The 24,463-nt window shown below is 38.3% G+C and overlaps 1 protein-coding gene across 1 annotated transcript in view; it reads right to left on the bottom strand.

Annotated features, from left to right (window-relative positions):
* Positions 1–109: 109 nt before the first annotated feature.
* The window catches only part of COL25A1 (collagen type XXV alpha 1 chain), a 298,288-nt gene continuing 273,934 nt past the window's right edge, over positions 110–24,463 (bottom strand). The window contains exons 31-37 of the mRNA XM_079307351.1: positions 19,753–19,806; positions 14,831–14,884; positions 13,672–13,698; positions 12,909–12,962; positions 6,718–6,795; positions 4,342–4,380; positions 110–3,030 (exon numbers count right to left, since the gene is read on the bottom strand). Of these exons, the coding sequence (XP_079163477.1) occupies positions 2,995–3,030; positions 4,342–4,380; positions 6,718–6,795; positions 12,909–12,962; positions 13,672–13,698; positions 14,831–14,884; positions 19,753–19,806 (342 nt within the window). The 3' untranslated portion in view covers positions 110–2,994. The remainder of the gene's footprint in view (positions 3,031–4,341; positions 4,381–6,717; positions 6,796–12,908; positions 12,963–13,671; positions 13,699–14,830; positions 14,885–19,752; positions 19,807–24,463) is intronic.

Raw genomic sequence — 24,463 nt, 5'->3', positions numbered from 1 at the left:
ATGCTCAGTGGAGCCAACGCCAACTTTCCACACTGTACATCCAACCTAAAAATGGTTCCTTTTCTAACTCTGTACTTTACACATGTATATGTGTATATATACACAGATACATGGATTTGATCATTCTGAAACTCATTCATTCTACTTACACCATAGACTAAAAGAATATATAAACAGCTGGATAAAGAGCATCATTCTGCATTGTTACTCTATCAGAATATGACACCACAACCAGCAATAAATAAAAATATAAATCAAAAATTACATTGCATCATTGCTCTGTGATTTAACATCTCATGCTTTAACTCAGGAAAAAATAAAAAATCGTCCAAAGCATCCTGAAAGAAAGCTTTCCCATAATCAGTCTATGAATATGAAGACAACGATCATGTATGTCAGACAAATTCCATACAGTGCTTAAAAGATTTGTGGCCTCTGTAGCAGGATTTCTGCACAATGTGGTTTTAATGCACTGGATTAAGAGATAATAAAAAATTTCGTATGAAACAAATACTGAAAACTCTCAAAGAAACAAGGATTAATCATACCTGAAAAGTCAGGTATATAGAAACTGTGTAGACTAATACCACTACACATTTCTACAAATGAAAAGACTGGTAGAGGAATACGGTTCCTCTCACAAACTAAACAAAACAAATCATATCTATCTGGAGGAATGCCACTAAAAGATACAACAACACACTGGCAGTTCAAACTGTAGCTTTGCCACCAAAAGGAAAAAGATATACTAGCACCAGAAGTAGTCGCTTCTTAAACAAAATAAACACATTGCAAGTCTTCACAGGGTGCTTTTCTTGATGAAATATTAAACCAAGTTATTTTTGTTTCTTGTACTGACCATGCAACTTTTCTACATATGGTTAAGTTTCATTTCAATTCAATCCGAGATGCAAATATTAATGCCAAATCTATGTATGTAGTTTAATTTTTCAGATTAAATTATCTACTGCTCACTCATGGTCATTTAAAGGGAATGAACATTTCATGATATTGAACAACACAAAGGCTAAAAAAGCCAAGTAAGATTATTTGGAAAAAAAAAAAAGAAATATTCCTACCTGCTGGGAAATTAATAAAGAAATTAATTTACAAGACAGAAAAGAAGCAAATGAAGGTGCTTAAGTGTTTCTTCAGTAGGGTTTCAGTATCAGGGATTTAAAGGAGAACTGAGTTTTGACTAACACTTAACAGTAGTGTCTATAATTATTTCCTGAATGACAAAACCATGGACCAAAGCTCTGCTAGCTTTATTGGTGCATATAGAAATGGATAAGAGGGCAGTTTAAAAATATAGGTACACAATTTAAATAAAAAGAAAGTGCTAATGACAGCATTATTTATCTTGTTGCTATTTCATAAGCGAGTTGTGTTTGTGGACAGTCTCAATATGGAGTTGCTAATTTATCTAGCTAGATAATAAATATCCTACTTGATTTTGCATGTAAATACTCTGAAGTACCTTTAAAAATATTTCATCTTACTGTATTGATTGCCAGTATTCAATACCTTAAAAAACATTCAGCTTCTAGTCTCCACATCTGCCATATATCCAGCCAAATGTGCCAAGCCAGAACTCTGATATGAGCAACTCCTTTCTGTCAGGCAGGCAGCTTGCTCCTCAGCCTGCTGCATTTTGGGGCAGTGCTGCCTAAACAGGCAGACTGGAAGTGGCAAATCAGAGGCTTACACAGTGTGACCCCATCTTCCCATGACTTAGAAATGATGGAGCAAGGAAAAATGTGCGTTCCAAGAAGGGCATAAGGTGCCCTGATGTGAATGGAGACAAGCTGTCTTCTTCAACTTTAGTTTTGGTCGAAAGACAACTTTTTGAAAAAGAACTAAAAACGTTTGGGCTGATCCTGCTATATACATTAGGAACAGAAAGGATATAAAAAGAATTGCCATCTGCCAAATATGGCACAATTTCTCATAAATTAATCTCTCAAACTAACTTCAGTGCACCATATGAAGACTCAAAATTCTAAAAAATACCTCGTGGCAAAACTACAAATGTGCACAAATTATGTATTTCTAGCAATAAAAAAAAAAGTGGAGAAGGAAATGTTTCTCTAGAAAGCCATCTGAACAGAAAGGCAGAAAAATCAACACATTTAACAGTGAAGCATGGTGACAAGCGTGCAGTGATAATCACACAGAATTGTTTCTCTCCAACGTTTTTTAAGCAATAATGTCCACTAAAATCACCGTAACAACATGAAAGGAACAAGATGAATACATCATTCTGTGAAACACAAAAATAAACTCTTTCTCTTCTATACTTAGAGGCTTCAAAGACCTGGAAATAAAAACTCTTAATACTGAAGCAAGATGAATATGTGGCTTGAAAGTATTTTCTTCAATGCCTTCATCACAAATGTTGAATAGATTATTGAAATGCATTCTTTATGGCAACAGTAACAGGAAAAGGAAACAAAACAAACTATTGCTTCCAAAATCCTGTAGCGAAGTTCAGCTAGTTATGTGTAATTTAAGGTGAATAACCTGAAAACCACACCATGATACATACATCTCTGGTCAGTTCCATTGTTATCCTCCTCTGGAGGATGATCTGATTCATCCCCACCTCAAGAGTGCTTTCTCCTCCAGCAGTCCCAAAATACAATATGCAGAGTGTAAATACTCTGTCCATCCTCGAGTGAGGTTGAGAAGCTTCTGGTCTCAGGCGGTGTCTGCCATCAAATGATCCCTGCAGCACCTCTGCAACCTTTTCAAACAACCCACAGAGAAGTCTGGTTTCTTCTTCAACATTCTGTCCCTCTTGATCAAGGACTCGACAGGGCCCATCGTGAATGTCTTCACGACCGTGAGCAGAGCAAGGCAAAACTGATGCTCACCAAGGCAGGGCCCTCCTTCATCAAAGGGGCCAAGTACCCCACAAGACTGGAAGCCATCCACCTGCAGCTGGAATGCTATTCCCCAAAAATTCAAGGCCTCTCTCTATGCTCCTCTGGTTTATCTCTTTTTAGCAATGAGCCATGGTGTGACTCCCTTGAGATGACAAAAGGAAATGACTCAGAAGCTGTAATCAAAGGTCACTGTGAGCAGCCACTCATGATCACACAGCAAGCAGGTTTGGCACACAAACTCATGCTTTTAGTTCATATGAGCAGATGTGGTGTCATGAATCAGTGACGTGTTTAGGATGGACATGGAAGCCAAGTCAGTAAACTCCAACAGCAGCTGGTACAGTACATTTCATAGCATTTTGCTCTTATTTGGTCACAATTTCTTGTAAACTGGTTCATGGCACTCATTGTCCATGCATATCCACAAGCCAAAATATAAGAATTTCTATTATTGGTCATTGTTCTGAGGTCTCTCCCATTAGAGAGACAATCTTTGCAGGTTTATCCTGCAGTTATTGTGTCATCTAACTGCAGATGTAGGTGAAAAAAAAGATGTATGTATGGACTATTGCAAACAAGTAGAAGCAGCTACATGTAAACATATTTCAGACTTGTAAAATCAAATTTTCAGTTCCCAACTATAAATAAAAAAGTGGAGCACTATATACACAACTTCATGCTTGTAAGGTTAGATTCATCACTGCAGAGACAAAAAGAGATACAGATTAATTAAATTAGTATGGTATTTCAGACATCTATTACAAATCCACAGTAAGGCAGACTTGCATATATGCATACTTATTTCCTCAGCACCAACTATTCTTCAGAGATAAATACACCTGGGATTTCACTTATGCTTCACATTTTCTGATGTATTATATGCCAATATCCCTCCAACTATATTATTCTGAATGCTATGTTTTTAAATCAAGCACGGTCTAGGTTAAATCTTTAGTAAAATAATGTTGCCAGTTAATATTGCCACAAAACACAAAACCCAGGAGGATTCATTGAAGAATAGAAAAGCAAGGCAAACAAAGTTCACAATACACTGGCCCTCTCAGTATCCCAGAAAGCAATGTAATAATAGATCTACAGAAATATTTGACAAAAATGCCATATCCATGAGCTTTTATAATGAATAGGAAGCACTGATTATCTGCAGAAACCAAAGGATGTGTGAGTCTCCATGCAAAAAAAAAAAAGTCTTGTTGGACTTTGCAGGAAACTAATGCCAACTATTTCTACAGTACTGCCTCAGTGAACTATTCCACAAAAATTACAACATATCACATGAACTACTGTCATGGAGAGGTCTGGTCCTGCATTGCTGGGTACGTCTGTCTAGGAGGCTCTGAAGAGTACCTTGGTACTGCTCAGTGTGACTGTGACAGGCATTTCTGTGTGCTAAGGACATACTGCTCCTGAAAAGAAAAAGCTCTGCCCATCCTACCTTTTGCCAACAGCCAGGCATTGGTAATCCATCGGGACCCTGTTTCAAGGGCAGTAAAAGGATTAAAAAAAAAACAAAAACAAACAGACAAAAAACCAAAACATAAGTAAGTTTTATAGGATAGATATTTCATCTGTTAGAACAGCTGTAGCAGCTTTGACTTTCTATCTAAAAAGTATCTAGCAGTTAACTTCTTTCCTCTCTTTCTCTCTAAGTGAAGGAAAAGGCAAAGGTGGGAAGGTTTACACTGTAAATACATACATGTGCTTCTCTGCTATAAAGATTTATTTTTCTCTAAATCATTAGAGATTCTTTATCAGTTTTTTTACTGCTGCTAGAGCCCAGGTTACATGTTATTTTAAATATAATCTGTTTCATTTACAACAATCTGTATCTGAATGTACAAGATCAGTGAGAAAAAAAATACTATCACTTTTATCTGGAGAGTATTATGTTTTATGGGCCCCTTGTACAAAGGTCACCCTGTGATAAGACATCTCAAATGGGAGTACGATCTTTTCATTTCACTTTCAGTATCAGTTTTTGAATGAAGCAGTGCAATCTTAAGGCCTGAACATAGCTTGAGAGTCACAGTGGAAGAAAACATCAGCAGTGGGAGCAGGGCACTACAGCACCACTGATTATTTCAGTGCTTGGACAATATGGCCATCTAATTTCTTATGTTAGTGAGAGCCACTGCTTTTCTTTACTGTTCCTACCCTACCTTCATGTATCTCCATGCATCCAGTAAGATCAGGGCCAGTTTTTGACCAGAGTCATACTGGTTTTCATGGCACTAATTCCAATTTACATGGCTACACAGGGTTTATTCAGGGAGTTCTATGCTCAGAATTATGAGCACATACAATGTAACTAGAGTATGCATAAGCAGAAAAAAAGTCAGGCCTTCACATTTCTTAGAATTTAGAATACAAATACTCAATATTAACCTACACATGAAGGTAGCAGTAATTATGGATTTTTTAATATACTTGCATATGGTTTGATGTGAATGACTTGCTGCCTAAACAAAAGACAGTGCTGTGTGCTAAACAGCTTATTCTAGTAATTATCTATGAACAGAATGTTTTTTATCATTTGATAATTGTTAGTGAATCTTCAGATATAAATTATAATACAAAGACAGAGAAATATTTTTTAAATTACAAAAGCATGCTTGATTATCCCCAACAAAATATGAGATATGGTTACCATTAATTGGAAGCAAACAACATGGACTATGGAATAATCTTAATGGACTACGTATTTACAATTAAAAAGCAACTGACTTCAAATTAGAAGTGCTATAGTCAAAATAAAACCTACTTAATTAAACATTCATCTCAGAGAACCGTGCTTAACCACCAAACAATATCAGAACATGCAGATCAAATTTTACTGTGAACAACTAAAAAGAAAATCCTCCTTGTATCTTTAGGAAATGTGTATGTACTATTCATTTGGGGCTTTCTTTCTTAAATGGAAAAGAGTTCCAACTTACTTCACCACTAAATAAAAATCATTGTTGCCAGATTGGTACAAGGGAGAGGGTCAAGAAGTAGCATTTTAGTATAGGTGGGAACTTGAATTCATGCTAGCATAGGGTGGGGAGTGTTGTGTGTATTTCAGGAAGGTAAGTTCCAAGGGTAAGACCATTAAATTGGAGACATTAAATAACAAAGACAGTGAGGGTTTGGGCTGCAGACTGTTATATTCTTACAAACATCAGGTAAGCTTTTTATTTCCAGATGTGTTTGAATACTCTGATGAACAGGCCAGACACCACAGCCATTACTTGTGGATGGTCTGGAAGCCAAGCTCCAGCTTGGCTTACTGGAAACCTTGATTTTTAGAAACAGTATTTACCTCCTTCTGTTTGTGACTCTCATTTTGTCCATTATGAAAACATGCCCCTAAGAGGGCATGGATATGGAAGGAAGACCAGGGTGCAGAGTAGCTATGGGACAGGCCAGGGTGTGGAACTGAGCCAGTGCAGACAGAAGTCATCAGACTTGATTAGAGGTGAACGTTGAGCTGGATTTCTACAGCTTGGGTCCAGGGTGAGTAAGGCAATGGGTATTTTGGGAGGAAAGTGACAAACCAACGATTCTCAGGGAAAATGTAGGAAGGACACAAACTTTGAAATTACTATGTGATGTGGGAGCAAATTGCTGAGAGTTAGGCTTAAGGTGTCAACAAAAACGTGTTCTCTCATTGCGGTTATGATCACTGGAAGCAGCTGGTTTGTTCATGCACATGCATGTGTTATGTGAAAAATGTAAAGTCAGCTCAGAAAAACATTACTTTACATTGAGAATGGCTGACTACAAACAAAGGAACTGCATGCAGGGTTGGTAGGAAAGAGAAATACTGTACCAATTGGCAAGGGGCATCCAGCCCATCCAGGCCAGGCTGGCCTGGCTCCCCTTTTTCCCCCTTAATTCCACGGAATCCCTGTTTGTAAAGATTAACTTACAATGTTACTATCAAGGAAATGCCTTCAGTATTGACTTAAATGGAGTGAACAAAAAAGAACAGAGAGGCAAGAGGAACAAGCTGACTGCTTATGATTTAAACCTGTGCAGCACTGATTCTGGCATATTCCAAATTCGGTTCCTTTCCAAAGCATTTTGCAGAAAAAATTATAAAACAAACCAAAACCCACCATCAAAACCTCACAAACTTAGCCCAAAGATTTGAAGTCTGGTGCTTTAAATCAAATTAGGAGGTTTACACAAAAAATCTGCTCCAGAATTTGCACTTGAGATAAAGTTGTGTTAACAAAGGGTGACAGGTTACACAGTAGCTGGTGCTTATTCCTCTCCCCTCATTTCTTATTTCATCAGTTTACAGCAGGATGACTGATCTTCCAATACACAATTGAGACGTACCAATGGGCAAGGTGCATCTAATCCAGGAGCACCCTGTTCTCCTTTCTCCCCTTTAGGCCCTTTTTTGCCTTTCTTTCCCTTTTCCCCCTGTGGATACAACGGTTTGGATAAAACAAGTTTCATTCTTTGAAAAAAAAAATAAAGAAAGATTGGGTTTAAAGTTTGGGTTTTTTTTCTTTTTTAGCCAATGGAGAGCTGAAAGGACACTTACCACTGTGTTCTGGTTTGGATGGTGCATTATGTGGAAAAATAAATTATATGATCACAAACAAGAACTGCAATCAGTCTCTATTAGTTTGTGTTGGTATTTCATATCAGTATTATGAGTGTTTTGAAACCTAGAACAGGGCTTGAAATAATTGATTTCTTGAGACAGGCAAATCTGCAAATCCCCCCAATCTGCAGTTGAAAATAAGAGGTCTCCTATTTTGATAAGTGATAGCACTGAAGGGCACATGCTCACTGAGCTGAACTGGTCAGCTTCCCCAAGGATTTGCCTCTGGTCAGAAGTAACTTTCGGGGAGCAGAATCCACCAGCAGAGTCTTTTGGTAAAAGACCTGTGGCACAGAGGCTCCACAGGGATGGCTGACTCGATTCCATCAGCTTCCAGGGTGTCCCATCAAGGGTGAACCTGGCCAGGAGCATCTTCCTTTGCTAACTGACCCTCTGCACTCTGGTAAGAGTTTGGAACAAATCCTATTCTCTGTGGTGTCCATAGAAACCCATGGACATTGCTGAGGGTGCACTGCTGTCACTCCAAATACAACACAACCATTTCAAACCCTGGTACAGGAATCAAAACACTCAAACTGCTTGATGGAGAGGTGCTATGACACTTGCAACAATTTCACATTGTCTTGGTATCATAAAGTAATCAGAAGTGATAATTAGATTATTTATTTAAGCATTTCAACATTCAAACATTCTCTCTACTACAGGCAATGTTTCATCTATTTGTTTCACAAAATTCAGTCCTTTGATTTCCCACTGAATTTTTTTTTTTAATGCAAAACTTCCCATGCTTTAATTCTCATGGAAATTAGTTGATTCCCCTCAACAAATCTACCTGCAAAGATGACCTCACCTTCAAGCAGTATAAGAGGTTTAGAGAGTTCATTTTATAATTGATTTCACACCAGTTGATCACAATGGTAAATGAGTTTCAGGTTGCTCTCAGTTTCACAAAAATCAAAAAGGGATCACTTAAAAAAATTAACAAATTGGACTAGGATTGTAAAAAATGGGATAGGAAGGATGAGTAAATCAGGATATCACAAAGAAATGGGAAAAATAGTAATAGGAAAATTAGTATAACATCTGAGAACCAGCAAGTGAGGTTGTGGCTATTGGGAGGATTTAATTTGTGAGGAAAAGGGTAAAAAAGACAGAGGAATTGTAAGGAATGAGGGTATAAGGAGAAGGAAGGAATGCCCCTTTGGAAAGACAGACAGATTTTGGTGAAGCATATTAATTAGACATTTAACTTGTTCCACACCAGTACAGAAAGACTTAATCCATTAACAATAGAGAAAAATAATTTTTATGCATAAAAAATTACAAAAATAATATTTTAAAAAGGAAGGAAAGCAGATTAGTCATCTAAATAACAGCATATTTGACACATTCAAATAAAACTAAATGTTCCATGAATAAAACATACAGCATTCATGTCATGATAGAAACAAAGTTACTTGTCTATCTTTTCTGTGTGCCAAAAGGTCACAGGATAATATTCGGAAAATCAGGAACCCAAACATTACCAATCCTTACCAAATGACAGGACTGTGATGTAAAAAAATCCTCACAAGACAAAAACCATAAATTGTCTTAATTTCCACTTTAAACCTACAGAGATGACAATGTAGCAGAGAAACCCAACAGCTTAGGGTCAGGTTTTGTGCTATTTGTGCTCAGTGTAGCACCAATATATTTGAATGAGTGTATGCAAGCACAGAACATGGACATACTCCACAAAGGATTCTGAAAATGAACAATAAAGTTTGGTTTCTGACTATTTTTTAAATCTTTAGAATTTTTACTTCTTTGACTTCTTGTTTTACAAGCCAGCAGGTAACTATTTGCAACCTCCAACTATTTTCAACTTTTTACAGGCAGATCTGTGATCTTATTCAAACCAATGCAGCAGCCATCTGTGTAGAAAACAGTCTGAATTTCCTGGGTACTTTACTATTTTTTCCACAGATTGAGTTATTTCTTTTTAATCTTTCACCTTTATTCCTTATCCTGAACTATAGAAACCCACAGGAGTTATGGGGATTCTACATCTGACCAGGATTAAAAAAAATTCCTTTCTGTCCTTCCTCAGTGCCTAGAGAAATAAAAAGTTGTGGCACTTCTGCAACAACATTATTGCTGAAACAACCTACAATCCTCACATGCACAGATTTTCATCAATGTGGAGTGTAGGGGAAAAGGATAATGCCTTTTCATCCTCTCTTCAGACACACCATACTCCTCTGTCAAAATTCGTAACAACAGTCACAACTGTGCATCTGGGACCAGGGACCACTTCTCTCCCTTCCCAACACAATCTCTAACTTTTGTTAAAGCTCATTTGTTTTTGAAAGGATTTTCTTTTTTTGTATTTGTACAGCTTCAAAATACAAACCATTTTTTTGTGATGAGTGCTCTTGGACTATAATTTTGTATAAGTAATTACAGCTAGAACAGTTCAAAAATATTTTTATAGCTATGTTAAGAAGACATAATGCAAACACTGACTTGCTATCACTGTAGCAGAACTACTGATGGGCTAAAATACAGGTGAGCTGTCTCGGCCTCATCTCAAACTTAAGAAGATTTATTCCCTGCAATTGTATGAAAACAGTGTCACGGACTCTCTTTAGAATGTTCATAATGATGTGTATTTTTGCAGTACAACTTAAGTCTCTTAACTAGAAACTCACTAATCTCAATTTGTGTGATGGCAGACCAATAGTCAATACTGTAAGAATATTTAAAAAACAAGAAATCATCATCTAGATGGTTAACTTGTTTATCTGTTATTACAAAAATGGTTTATCTGTTGAAACAGGTGCTGTTATACCAATTTGTAATTTACATAAGGAAAACCACCACAACACAGAAGACTTGTTATAATGAGCATTTGGATTAATTGCATTGCTTTGTGTCTTCTGAGAGTCAGCTTTCTATTTAGAAAAGGAACTATTGATGCAGCTAAAGTAATTTCAGTGAAATAAGTTTGCTTTGCTAGAAATATCCCCTAATCTATGGGAAGGATGTGTTTAAACTTGCAATGGAAGTGTGTTCCACAGAGGTCTCCACTACATCTTCCCTGACTTTTCACTGGGAAAGGCCTTCCTTTACCTCGTTTTCCTTAAATACTCTGGGAATTTTTAAGGCAGGTATTCAGTCTCCATTTTTGCCCCACAGACTTTCTGTCAATCCTCTTTCTTAAAGCCCACAAAACAGTGTGTATTTTGAAACATGTATCAGAACTTGCTAACTACTTTATTTCACAAATTCTCCTCAGGAAACAGAGTGGTTTTTTTTCATGAATTTTAGGGAGATGGAGGACTAGAGTTCGTAGGAGATGTGTCCTGCAGCCCAAGAGAGCAAGTCTCCACAGGCACCCTAAATCACAACTAACTCCAAAAAGGGTGTAGCCATGCCACACACCATTCCCACATACAACTCCCTCTCTCCTTTGCAACTGCAAGTCCCATGTTTGATTTATCTAATCAGTCCCTGGGAATCACAGACTAATATCCAAAAGCAGCATGCTGGACTCTGGAATATTAAAACAGTTTTACATCCTGAGTGCTGAATCTCATCTGTTCCATTTTCACACTATTTTGTAGAAGTGAATTTTTTACCAGCTTTCCATCTTCCAGAAATCTTCTGAAGCTTTGGTGGCTGAAATTTGTCTGCCTATCTGCTTTAGCTGTACATGGAAACACAGACTCAGAAAGTCTGGCTCAAAGGGAGTTCTGGAGGTTGCCTAAGATTCCCATTGTGGGCAGGATGATTCCTGACCCTAGGTCAGGCCAGACCAGACTGGGTTCTGCAGTGCTCCTTGGGGAGTGGTTCAGCCTCCTCTCTGGACTCACTGTCCCAGTGCTGTGCTGTCCTCCTTGTGAACACTGCTCTGAACCTCTCAGCACCTTGTGGTCCTGCATGTCCCCATCTGCCATTACCAGAAGAGTTTTGCTCTATCATTTTTTCATCTCTCCACTGTCAGATTAAGCCAGTCCACTCCTCCAACCTCTGCTACTGGTTGTGTTTGCCCCAGATCCCTGCCAGCTTGGTAACCTTCCTACTCTCTGATTTTTTCTAGAACTGTGAGGTTCAAAGGACCATCTGCAGTATTCAAGTGACCTCACCAGAACTGATCAGAGAGGCACAATTACTTATTTTTATATTTTGGACAAACTCTTCAAATACAGGGTGAGAACACACTGCTAAGCTCACTCAGTTTGGCACTTGCTGTAACTCCCACTTAGCACAAAGAGCATTTTGACCATCACCTCCCTGAGCTGGCATCACCTTTTGGCTGATGGCTGCCCTCAGGGTGAAAAGCTGTTCACTGCTGGCAGACAGACCTGCACTCTGACAGCAAGCAAGGGCTCACCATTCATTGAGATTACTCTGCCAGGTCAAATGCTTCCTTTATAATACTCATGGAGCACCTGCTTAAACTGCTGTTCTCCAAAATCAGTACCTTAACAGTGATCTCTGAGCTCAAAAGAAAAAACAAGGGACAAAAAGTCAGAATGAATTTCATAATACCTTTTCAGTGCTTTCTTGGGAAGTGTTTTGCCTAACCATATTAAGAAATGGAGATGAACTGTAACACCCCTGGTGACTTCTTAGCTCGGCTTCTTGTTTAGGACACCATAATGAGAAATTTATTAGCCAAACCCTGCATGTGTCAGCTTGACAAAAACATTTGTCTGACCTAGAAAAATCATCTGCTGCATGTATGGACTTTTACATTGTGTGGCTTGATGTGAATACTAATTCAGCAATTTGAGCAACTGGGCTTTGTGTTGGATAGGAATGGCAAAGATTTGCTCATGAAGTTTCTCTACACACATTAAGTCCTGCACTGCTTTTTACTAAACAGATTTCAGAGTCACTGTGTCTGGACACTGAAAATGAAGTCAGTCTGTTTCTGTTAACTTCACTGTCTACCAGAATGGTAGAGTATATGATTCAATTTCAATCCACAAGTATAACAAAGTCCTTAATTGCAAATAAAACATTGCCAAAAATAAAAATTCAAACAGTTCCTGTCTTAGCCACTTGGTGTAGCATGTACAGGCATGCTACACCAGGATCAACCATTAGGCTGAAAATACTGCCAGGGAACAGATCTGGGCTCTTCTGTATAAAATCACTACCACAATGACTAATGTCTGTGTTAAATATTTCAGGACTTTCAACAAGTGAAGAATGGATTGGAGAAAATTAGCCTAAAAAAAAAAAAAGGCTGTGCTTTGGGACATTTTGATATTTCTGATCCTGTACATACATTTTTGTGGTTTTTCATGATTTTGCTCTAGCATGTAACTGTGACTTGCCTTTTGGCACACAGTAAAAGCAAAGATAAGTTTCAATGGGACAATTTATAGCATGAAGACAGCAGAATTGATTAGCTGAGGAATCAAGCAACAGTTAGTAACACTGGTCACCTTTTCTCCCTTTTCTCCTACATCACCCTTTTCTCCTCGAGGACCAGGGAAACCCTATAAAAATGGACAAAATAGGTTGACTTTTATTAACATGCTGATTTAGTTTACAAATACTCTTGGCAAACCTAAAAAGATGATTCCACTACATGCTCTGTACATACATGTGTGTTATGTGTGAACACATGCATGGACACAAGAACATGTGAGATGAGTAAGTCACAGAGTTTGGTAGAGATGTTTTAGCAGCTACAGGAAGAAATCACACCACTCAAACAGCAATCATCCATGCTACACAGACTACATGCATTCTGAAAAAAAAACCTCCTCCAAGTTAGGGATTTCAGTAAGACTTTCAGTAAGTCTTTTTAGCATGCCAAGGAAATAGCCTATGTTTTGAAACATTCCTTACAGGCTATGGAATTATTCTCTCTAATTAGAACAAATTTAGTTAACTAAGTGCTAAGTGACTTCTTGTTCTTCTACAAATGAGTCATCTGAATAGTTTCTTAGCAAGCATTTTTTCAGCCTACTTACACCCAAAGGACCAAGTACTTGTCTTGCTAAGCACTACTATCTGGTGGTGTTTGTCACTATGGGCTGAACATTGCACAGTCTTTGTCCTCTTAACCAGAGAAAAAGCAAAGGCAGCATTGAGCACCCTCTGCAGGTGCTGCCCGCACACTAAAGGTGCTGTGCTCCCTAAGGCATTTCCTGGCACACTCTTACCGACCCCCGGAGTGCCCTGGTCACACACATTACTTACATCAAGGCCAGGCTCGCCGTCTTTGCCCTGCCAAAGAACCACAGGAGCTTCATTAGCTTCCCTCCGACAAGGACACTGCTGCCCGTGTTTAACATTTCCAGGAAGTGATAACCTGGCTGCAAAATTTTGCTTTGCAAAATTTGTAACATTTTGTTTGCAGGCAGATTCCAGGAGCACGCTTAAAATACAGGAAAAACTAATAAAATTTTATTTTTAGTTTGCAGAAATGGGAAACAGAAATAGGATTTTTTTAAAAAAAATTAACTCACAAAAGTGACCCTCACATAAAAATGTGCGGCAAACTAATTTAACACTCCATGGAGCCTGAAAACTGTCTCCAGCCACTGACTCCTGATCCAATTAAATGGATCCAATTAAACCAGAGGTCTGTATTCCAGCTTAAATTAATTAATCAAACAGATTAGACTGGAGAGGGTATGGAAACACTAAAAGTCTCCTGGAAAGGCTGGTTTTGCCTGGCCAAGCACATTTACATGACTTTCCTTGTGTCAAAGTACAGAACAGACATGTGTATATGTACACACCTGACCCAGTCATTAGCAGTGTAAACAGGGAAAGTCAGCTGATTTTATTTGGGAGATCCTTGTAAGGCCAAAGGAAGTTCTCCCTCATATTTTAGAAATTGATAAAATAATTAAAATTATTTATTTAAATAATTTCCACCTATGAATGAACAACAATGAAATTTTCACATTGCTCCTGAGTAGATGGCACAGAAATGAAAACAAAATGGGTCTCTGAAGTAACAAATAAAAACATAATGGTGAAAAAACCCTGCAGTATGGAAATCCAAACAGCTTACTGACTTTAAGAAATTCACAGCTTTCCACAGCTGCTCCTGAACTCCTGGCACTCACACAGTCCCCAGGCAGCTGATGGCCAAGGCTGCTGAACAAGGAGCACCTGAATTCTGCATCTCCTCTCTCTTGCTGGTTCATCTCAGGTCTGTTTTTTTATGTGCACAGGTAGAAACCCAAGAGTGTGATACAGACCATTGACCTTGCACTGTCAGGGTTTATGATCAATCTTTGCCTTTTCCAACTAATTCTACTGCGAGGTGAAAATCAGCCATAAAGCACACAAAGTTTAATCAGGGAGGGATGAAAAGTGCAGTGTGTACAAGCTCTGTGCAACTTACAGGCAAGCCATATGGTCCTCTGGGTCCAGGGTCACCTGCAGTTCCCTTCTCACCCTAAGAAAAGATTACAGAACAAGCAAACAAAAACATTGGCTTATCTTAGAAATTATCTCTACCAAGGGCTTTAGGTTAAAGTTTATGCATTCCTAAGTATTTTCAGTGAAAAATATCCAAGCTCATTTATTTTTATTAAATGTTTAAGGGGGGTATAGAAGGTGTTATTACTTTCTAGGCACAACTTTTTAGGCATTTGATATGATATCACATTCATTTTAAAATATACTAGTAACTGAAAATATGTTTCAACTGAACACGCACCAGTGTCAAGTTTAGACTTTTAACAGCTTAATGCTGCTCTCAGTAAAAACCCAAAGATGTAATGAAAACCGAGGACATACAGCATCAAGCTGTCTATATACACAGCAGCTGGGATGCAACACAGTGACAGGCAAAAATAATGTGTCAGTCAAAGCTTGATTTAAGGAGGCAATGCTATTAACAGTGACATGGTGAAGATTATCCTATGCACAGTGCTGTGTTGCTAAATCCTCTTTTGGATTCTAGATAAGTGATGTAAATACCCTGGTTTATTAAAATCAAAACAAGTGTAATAATATGCAAGACAAACAAGTACAGAGATTACTCCACAAGTCTGATCTCATTCTGCACTAAAATCCATGGAAAAATTATCAGTTTCCAGACGGGTGTTGCCAAAGTCATTCTGCAAGCTTAATACAGGGTAAATTTTTCCAAACGGAATGGAATTTCAAGGTGACAAACTTCAGGCTGACAGTAGTAATCACCTTTGCTCTCTAATTGCTCTTCATCAAGATTGATATGAAGTTCAGCTTCCCAAGCCAGCCAGGACTAGCCCATGTAGCTGCAAGCACAGGTCCCTGTGAGCTTGGTAGAGTCAGGGCTGGGAAGAAGGTGGGGAAAGCAGTCTTGTTTCAGACTGTGATGTTCTTCTGAATTAAATCCATCAGAAAAGCATCTCTCTGGAGAGAACTAAACTGCTCAAAGTGCTGATGAAATAAAAGAAGAACATCCAGACCAACTCTACTTTTAAAAGCTCCTACTCTGGATTTGTTACGCAGGGTGACTTGGATCCCTTCACCATCCCCTTTGCTGAACTCACCCTAACACAGGGCTCTGTGCAGGGCTCTTGGTGTGCACAGGTGCTGTGCTTCATCCCAGCACTTGCTGCACTTACACTCATGAGATAATCTCTGTACAACATCCTCTGGGTTATTTACCGCATATTATTAATTCATTAATGACTCTATCATTAAAAGCACAAGACAGAGATGTAGATGTGTAGTTAATTAATAGTGGTGATTATTGGCACAGCCAAGTACTTGACACAGCTCTGAAAATGGGCTGCTATGTCTACGTTTCAATGACTGAATTACACAAAAAGGCAGGCACCAGAACAAATGGGACCTTAACCTGCGGTTGAATAGTCCCAGCAATAAGGAGTTTGTCAGAGTAACTGACATTTGATCTATTTTAAATACTTTATATTTTTACTTAGGTGGGCACTTGTTTTAGCCTAGAGGTACTGGGATGTGCAATGTAAGGTCTTTCTGCATTCTGTTACTCCCCTGCTGATTTCTGAGCAGCATTTAGGCTGGATGCCCTGTCAGAACAATAGGAGGTATTGGGAAGTAACTGCTGATTTTCAAAACAACAAATCCCTTGCAGCTATAAAGCTTTCTGCTAAGAAGAAACTAATGTGCTGACCTATGTAGGTAAGAGCTACAAAACTCTCTGATCAGTACTTATATTAAGACTAGTTAAGCATCTTTTTTTCTTTGATCTTCAACAGCAAGATAACTGCACAAAGTCCTCTCAAGATAGGCTCATAACATTGCAAAACATATGGCAGACATAACGATACTGCATGTATCAGTCTAGGAAATAATCTCATCTGTTATGCAAGAATATATTTGGAGAACTGTATCTCAGAATTTCTTGCCTCCAATACAAAGCACATGCTGGAACATGTATGGGATATCAGATGATGTCCTGAGTCTTCATGGATTATATCAGATTGATAGACTGTCATAAGCATACGGCCCCCAACCATCACAGTTTCCTTCACTGTAGCAGATATGGGCAAATTTCATGATTTTAAAACAAAATTTTTGTGAGACAATCCATCAATGTCCAAAGAATAGAAACCATAACCCATGTTTTTGCCACCTATTTCATTTCAACCTCCTGAATCATGGAAATATGAATTACAATTTGCATTAATAAAGCTGAATAATCTGTGTCTCCATTAAGGTAGATAGGGAGATTTCATAACACTATCATGGTGAGAAACATTTTAACCAAATTAAAGAGAACGCACTTGACCTACTGGCACTGTGTTCAATGATGATAGTGTTGCACAGGCTACACATCTGAACGCCAAAATCAAGCTCAAAACAAGGTCCTTGTCATCAATGAAAAAAAAAAGGAAAGTGTGTATTTTCAGCTTTCAGATTGCTTTAGCAGGTCAAGAAGCTGTATATGCATTATGCCTGTCATCACCCTTGAGGCTTACATGTCCCCTTTCATCAGCAGCTGAGGATGTCTCTTTTCCAGACATCCAGTGTTCTACTGTACTCCTTCCAGTGTTCTCTAATATCCTTTCTCTCAAGACAGTATGTAAGTGAAAATGAGGTACACAGTCAGATTTGGACCTACTATGACCTACTATGATAAAGATGGTCTCAGTAAAATCCCTCTAGCAAATGTTATTCCAATAACTAAAATTTAGTAAGAACTACAAGACACTGGCCTCATAAATTATATTAATTCACATTATTAATTACTGTTTCAGTTTCTACTAAAAAAATGCATAAAACCACATTATAGTGTCTTGCATGATTTTATTAGTCTACCTTGTCACCATCTAAACTTTGTATGAAGATGATCTGACATTTTCTATTTTAATAAATAGTTAATTGAAAATTAACAAGCCACCCTAATTTGGGTAGCAGTCTGTTCTATCTCACAGTAGTAATTCAGCATCACCTTGAATGGAGTCTGTGCAACAATGAATTCATTATTATTTTGCAAAACAGCCCTAATGCCCTTCTAATGCCTGGCTCAAGGTTTTCCTTATCAATACAGACAAAATGAGGCCCTATCCAGTGACAGTGAACACTGACCCTATACACTGTTTTTAATTAAAAAAGTAAAGACAAAAGTAAAGCAGACAAAAATGTTTCCCTTCTGTTTTCACATAAACAAGTTCAACAGTTGCAAATGCAAGTTGTAAAACAGCATTAACAAGACATGATTTGTTCTATAAATAATCAGACACATATCAAGACTGTGCACCTGTTACATAACTATGCTACAAACAACTTCTCCTCCCAAATGGTATTGAATAATTAAATGCACAATTACAGCAATAATCCTGATGGTTGCCTGCTTGGGAAAAACCTTCCATCTGTCTTGTGAACTTCCTCTCATTCATTTAGCACCATGGAAAATGGTGGGTGTGTAGGAATTTTCTGCACACCTTGGTCTCTATTTTTGTGAAGTTCTTCTTCTATGCTCATGAAATTACTGACTTACATCACAGCAATTCCTATCCCCTTTCTAGCTACTGCTTTTCAACAGCTACAGTAGGGCTAGTTAGGGCTTACAGATCCACCTGTATGACTTCTCATGATCTTGCATACCCTCATAAGATAAAAGTATTAGTAGCTCTCTTCCACAGACAAGAATAGTTTACATTGTATTTCATTGTCAAAGACATCTCAACTGATAGTACACATGCATATCCTTCATCATAAAATCTCATAATAAATAAATAAATAAATAAATAAATAAATAAATATCTCATAATAAATAAATAAAATGTATAGTATTTTTATATACTTCTACATGTATATCTCATCTAAATTATTTACTTTAGAGAATGTTCAACTATCTTTTCACAGAGTTGATAGAATATGTACTTTTTCCTAATTGAAGAAAAAAACAATTGAATCAGTAATCCCACAGAAAATCAAAAAGTACTCAAGTCCTTCAGGCATGTAACTAGCCTGAGTGATAATTGCAGCCTACTGTAATTTGGAATATGCTGCATTTCTTGTATTTATCCCTCAACACACAGCTCTGCAAAAATGAATCTTACCTTTCCCAGGTGAAGCTAACTGGACCTCTGCCATGTGGCTGTGTCCTTAGCACAGCTAGTCTGAACTTGTTTTAGCATTGTTGTTTTGTTCAAGTGAGGACGTCAAAGATACAAAAGTTCTGGACTGGCAACTCCTTGGAAGTTTTAGTAAGGATATCATCTTCTGGTTTATTGTATAAATTGATGGTTGTATATTTTAAGGTGACAGGGTCATAGTTAAATATTAGAGTTCCTATCCTATTTCCACTGAAGAAAATTTACTGTGAATTCTTTAAATTAAATAGCGGGGGGCTCTAAGCTTAAAAAAAAAACAAAAACAAAAACCCCCTGAAAGTTTAAATTTTACGGAGGCTGGAGATATTTTTCCTGGATAAAATCATTTAAGTGCATAGAGGAGAGAAATACTCTTTTTTGGCCATTGCATTCTTATAAAATCAGATCACACTCTTTTTTTTGTACCAGTTTTTTCTCTCAATTTACACAACAAAATGAAACCAATGAAAATCATGTTCTGTTTGTGGCACTGTGAACTAGAAAGTTCACACTGATTAGTCATTTCAAAATATCAGCTCCCCTGAAGGTAATGAGTCACAATGTCAAGTTCAAGCAGATAAATGCATGTGTAACTTGAGCACATATACATAGCCCATAATTCTGGGCTGCTCCTCTACAGGTGAGATACAGTTCTGATCTGTGACATCTAGGCACAGTGTGGGTCCCCATATGACATTTTTCCACTGTGGCAGTCACTCTGTAAGGAGAAGCACATGGAACACAAACTTACTCTCTCTCCTTTGGGACCTGCAGGGCCATGGGGACCAACTGGGCCATCCACACCCTACGAAAAGAAACAAAGAGGGTAAGAGGCAGGGCTTGTTCTGGCAACTCTTTAGTTTTAATAGCTGTCTTGTACACAAAAACTAACATGGAATCAGTCTTCACTAGTTGAAAATTTGGATTTAATTGTGATGCAACCTATATGGCTTTCAAAACTCCACCTATAACCTCCCTTGTTACAAGGCAGAGCATCTTTCTTCTGTTTGGCATTCACTGCACCCATGGAAGCAATCACATTTACAAAGATCTTAAACTGACTGGAAGAAGGTGGAAGGGTCAAAAAAAGATTTTAAATTATTGTTTTATTTTTAAAATTGATTATTCTTTAAATTGAAATGTCCACCTGTAAGATGGACTTACCTATTGCAGTGATCAATGAGAACCTTACTTCCAAGATATAACTGCATAAATTTCTTCAGCATTAAAGAAAGTAGAAGATTTAACATCTATGATGTGTAATACAACAGTGTCTGTAGGTGAACCCCAGCACATCTGCATCTCCTTCACTGATTCCATATTAGCACTGAACAGCTATGTTTCCCTGTAAGCTAAGTTCCTAGCCTTACTCAGGAAAACTAGCAACCCAACCAAAAACCAAAACTAAGCTGCCTTTTTAATGTTCAGAGCTCCTTCTGCAGAGAACCACATTGTCTTTCCCGCACATATTGCCCCAAGAATCTGCTGGAAGCCCCTCTCAGGCAGCACGGAAAATGCCTGCAGCCCTTGGCCTTCCTTCCAGTGCGCAGGGAGCAAGCTCAGCTGGAGAGCCCCTGGAAGCACAGGTGACAAAGGGGGACACAGAAAGACAAGGGACTCACCCGGGCTCCTGGCTTTCCGTCTAAGCCAGATGCTCCCTGTGGGGTTAGGTGGAAGCATGGATGATGGGTACGACACGAATGACAAGAACGTGAGATTAGTAAGTGGTGCTGATGAATAAACACAATTCAAACGTACAGTACACGCTGTGACAGGGTTCTGGAGTGGGTATCACATTACTACAGCATGTTAGTTAAAAATTCACATCAAACACCGACAGCCTGATTCTGTTCTCGCTTCAGTGTAACATCACTGACTCACCCCTGCCCTCACAGCAAGAATATTAGAGCAGAATATTGTCAGGCTATAGGAGTGCTACAAACACCAGATGTTAGGGTGTTTTTGAGCCTGAACACACAAATATTTACTTTGCAATTTACTCACATGCTTTCTAATTTGTAAATAGCGACAATACTGAATAGTATACACAAAGGAAGAAAAATGTGCGTTAACTGCGATAGGAAACATTTAAGTGCAAGAATACTGCATTATGCAGCCAACAAAATCTGGATCCTGGCCACAATGGCCTCATTCATTTCCCAGAGGCCGGAGACAATCACGTTTCCTGTTTTCCCGCTGCCTGGCAGCCCAGAGCAGTCAGGAGCTCAGCATCCTCGGGGGCGGGGGGACCCCTCGTGGATTCCGTGCGAATAACAGAGCGGCGCCCGGGATGCGGGCACACGGCACAGCGCCGGCCGGGACACAGGGAGCACCTGGAACACCCCTCCTGAAAAACCAAACCAAACCAACCCCCAAACAAACCCAACCAAAGTCTCCAGCCCACTCAACAACACAAGCCATTTTTGGGATGTCAAACACTTTGCTCCTCAAAATGACATTTAGAAGTAGCAAGCAGGAGCAAGACAAGATCTGTGTAAATTTGGAAAACCTAATAGCATGTTTTGTTCTGCCTTGTAGCCATTTGCAGGGCATATACTCAGGCCTCCAAAGCTCACTCTCTACAGAGATGTTAACTGTCAATGTGAAAATGAGCTTTTATTTTTCTCAAAATAAAATTGTCAGTGACGCTGACCTTGTACAGAGGCCCTGCACATAATTCTTAAAAATATTCATCAGAGAGGTTTGTGTTCCTTTGGGTCAACTCAGTCTTTTTTCTCCATTTTACTGTTAACAATGTAATCACTGGGAGCAATCCTCATACAATAACAACAGGAAAGAGGAAAAATGGACTCTTTTTTTCAGAAAAAAAAAAATAAAGCTGCCTTTTCAGCATGCTTTCAAACACATAAAGCATTTTCTACTTTATCAACCTAAATTTTAAGAACTCTGATGTTTCCATATTTTTAAGGTTCTTCACTTGTAAGACAAAATTCATGTCCAATGCTCAAAATGGGATTTTTCTAAAGAACAAGGCAAAAATAAGAATACAGGGGAAAAAGAAATTCCGCAACTAAACTCCCTAAACCGATTTTTAGCTTTCCTCAATTAGACCTCTCCATCTGAACTGCAGAAGTGCAATAAGAGGAGACAGGGAAAGGGAAGACTCTTTTTTTAATGGAAAAACCATACAACACTTGAATAACAGCATGACTAATGTAATGGGGGTGATGACATCCTCGTGACACTGAACTCTCTCAACTGACACACAACAAAAGAAAACCCTGACAGCACTGAGTGTTACAGGATGTTACTTGGGATGATAGCACAGATTTGGGACAAAACAAAACAAAACAAAACAAAACAAAACAAAAAACAAAACAAAGCAAAAAACAAAACAGAACAAAACAAAACTGATGCTCTGCTCCAACATGGTATATTCTGTGTATGCTACTGAGTAAATCAGAGTTGTTCATGAGGAGTAGAAAGAGACGTTTGTGATTTGCACTGAAATTGAATAGTTGGGGGTTTTTACTTACTGGAAGACCAAGGGGCCCTCTGTCACCCTTTTGACCTGGTTCACCCTTCAATCCTTTAAGACCATTTAACCCTGGTTCACCCTAAATGTAAAAGTATAAATGCCAAATTTTTTGTGCTATAATGGGTGTTTAAGCTGGGATAGAAGAAGCTAGTCTCAGAAATAGCTGCAAATTCCAGTTTGAAACAAATTCAACTTTCTCACCTTACTGGCAGTTTACATACTGATTTATTAGTGTGCAAGAGTACTTGGGAGGTGTCTGCTTGAGATTTAAAATCTGTGTAAAAAAACTACAGGAAACATATAGGTAACAGATTTTTTTAATCTTTTCCTAATAATTATCACTATAGTTCGTTCGAATAAAGCATGATTTCAGGGGGTTTTGGAAATTTTTCAAATCCCATAAACCACCCTATGCAGATAATTCAAACTGAAAGAAAACATTCATAGAAGTAAGCCTCAAATCTGTAGGTTTCTAGAGTGGGATGTCCTGAAAAGTACATTTGGTAAGGAAGCAATACTTTTCCTTACAGTAAACTGGAATTTGCAGCAAAATCTTACATAGAGATATTTTAAACCTTTAAGCATACATAATAAATAGTATCAAGTTAAATGAAACAGTATAGGTTACACAATGCCAAGCTATTCAGGAGGTCCACAGTTTCTGTGCTCATACAGAGAAATTTCAACAATGTAAGAGATGGCACTTGTGATTATTAAATAATGCACTGGCTATTACACTAAACATCACTGAGATGACAATACTGGGCTCAGAGCACAGTTCTCTCATAATGAAAAACTGCATCAGCATGAGGGCTGCTCAGTCAAAGAGAGTATTGATCACACCTGCCTCTTCTGGGAGACAGAAATGTGTGGGTATTTCATCCAGGCTGCTCCCCATAGCCTCATTGCTAGATTTCCCTTTGATGTATTATGTTACCTTATATTATATTCATATTTACGAAAAAAAATCTCAGTAGAACCCAGACTGCTCCTTTAAATGACTCCAGATATCATCTGCCTGCTTTGCACCATAAGTAGCCATTTCTTCATTCTTTTTCTATTTGACTAGATGTGACTTTCAGAGCAGCAGCACTGGAAATGCTGAAGTTTTGGAAACAGACCTGAGAAATCCCACAAAAGCTTGAGTCTCAGGCCAAAAGCCTGAGGTAAAGCAGGGCTGGTGCTAAAAAGGAATATGATTTCAGAAAATGATTTATGACTTAGGTTTCTTGAGCCAAGGTAACAGAGTCTCATAAGGGGTCAAACCTGTGATATTCTGTTTTACACCTTCAAAAATCCAAAATAAGCCCCCAAAACTAAACTCAAACACCCTTTCCTCCTCTTCCTTACTTTTTGAGAAATGTGTGATTAGGGAGTCATAGTGATTTAAATGTTCATGCCTGACAAGACCACTGGCTTTAATGAATACAGTGTCATGCTGAATTTTAGCTTACTGGTGACTACTGAATTAAAGCACAAATTATAATATGCCAACTCTGCCAAAATTCACTTCCACTCTCCTGAGCTGTTCTCGTGGGCTAGGAGAGTCCCTGAAGAATATCTATGCTATGGAAAATGTTCAAATTGTATTGCAGACTTGTCTAATCATGAATCCAGTTTAGAAAACATGAAAATGCACACATCAGTTCCTGATGGTGAATAACCATAATACATGAAGGAACTGGCCAGCAAAATACCTGTCACCTATCAAAGGCCATGGAGACTGGAAGAAGCAGGAGGTACAAGACAGCATAAATGAAGATGAGTTTTATCTGACTTCATTTCCTGAGCTTGTAACATGCTTCTGTATTCCAAAGTAATTCCAAGTGCAATTGTAGCTTGCCCATAAAGAGAAGCTAAATAATTTAGTGCCACATCCTGAATATTTATACAAAAAATGGACTCAGCCGATGATGAGGAGAAATACTACCCAGAAACAATCACAGAAAATTTTAAAAGCTTT

The sequence above is a fragment of the Erithacus rubecula genome (assembly GCF_903797595.1).
Source record: "Erithacus rubecula genome assembly, chromosome: 5".
In the NCBI taxonomy this organism is placed as follows: domain Eukaryota; kingdom Metazoa; phylum Chordata; class Aves; order Passeriformes; family Muscicapidae; genus Erithacus; species Erithacus rubecula.
The sequence above is the reverse complement of the archived record's forward strand: the minus strand, read 5'-3'. Positions and strand labels throughout refer to the sequence as shown.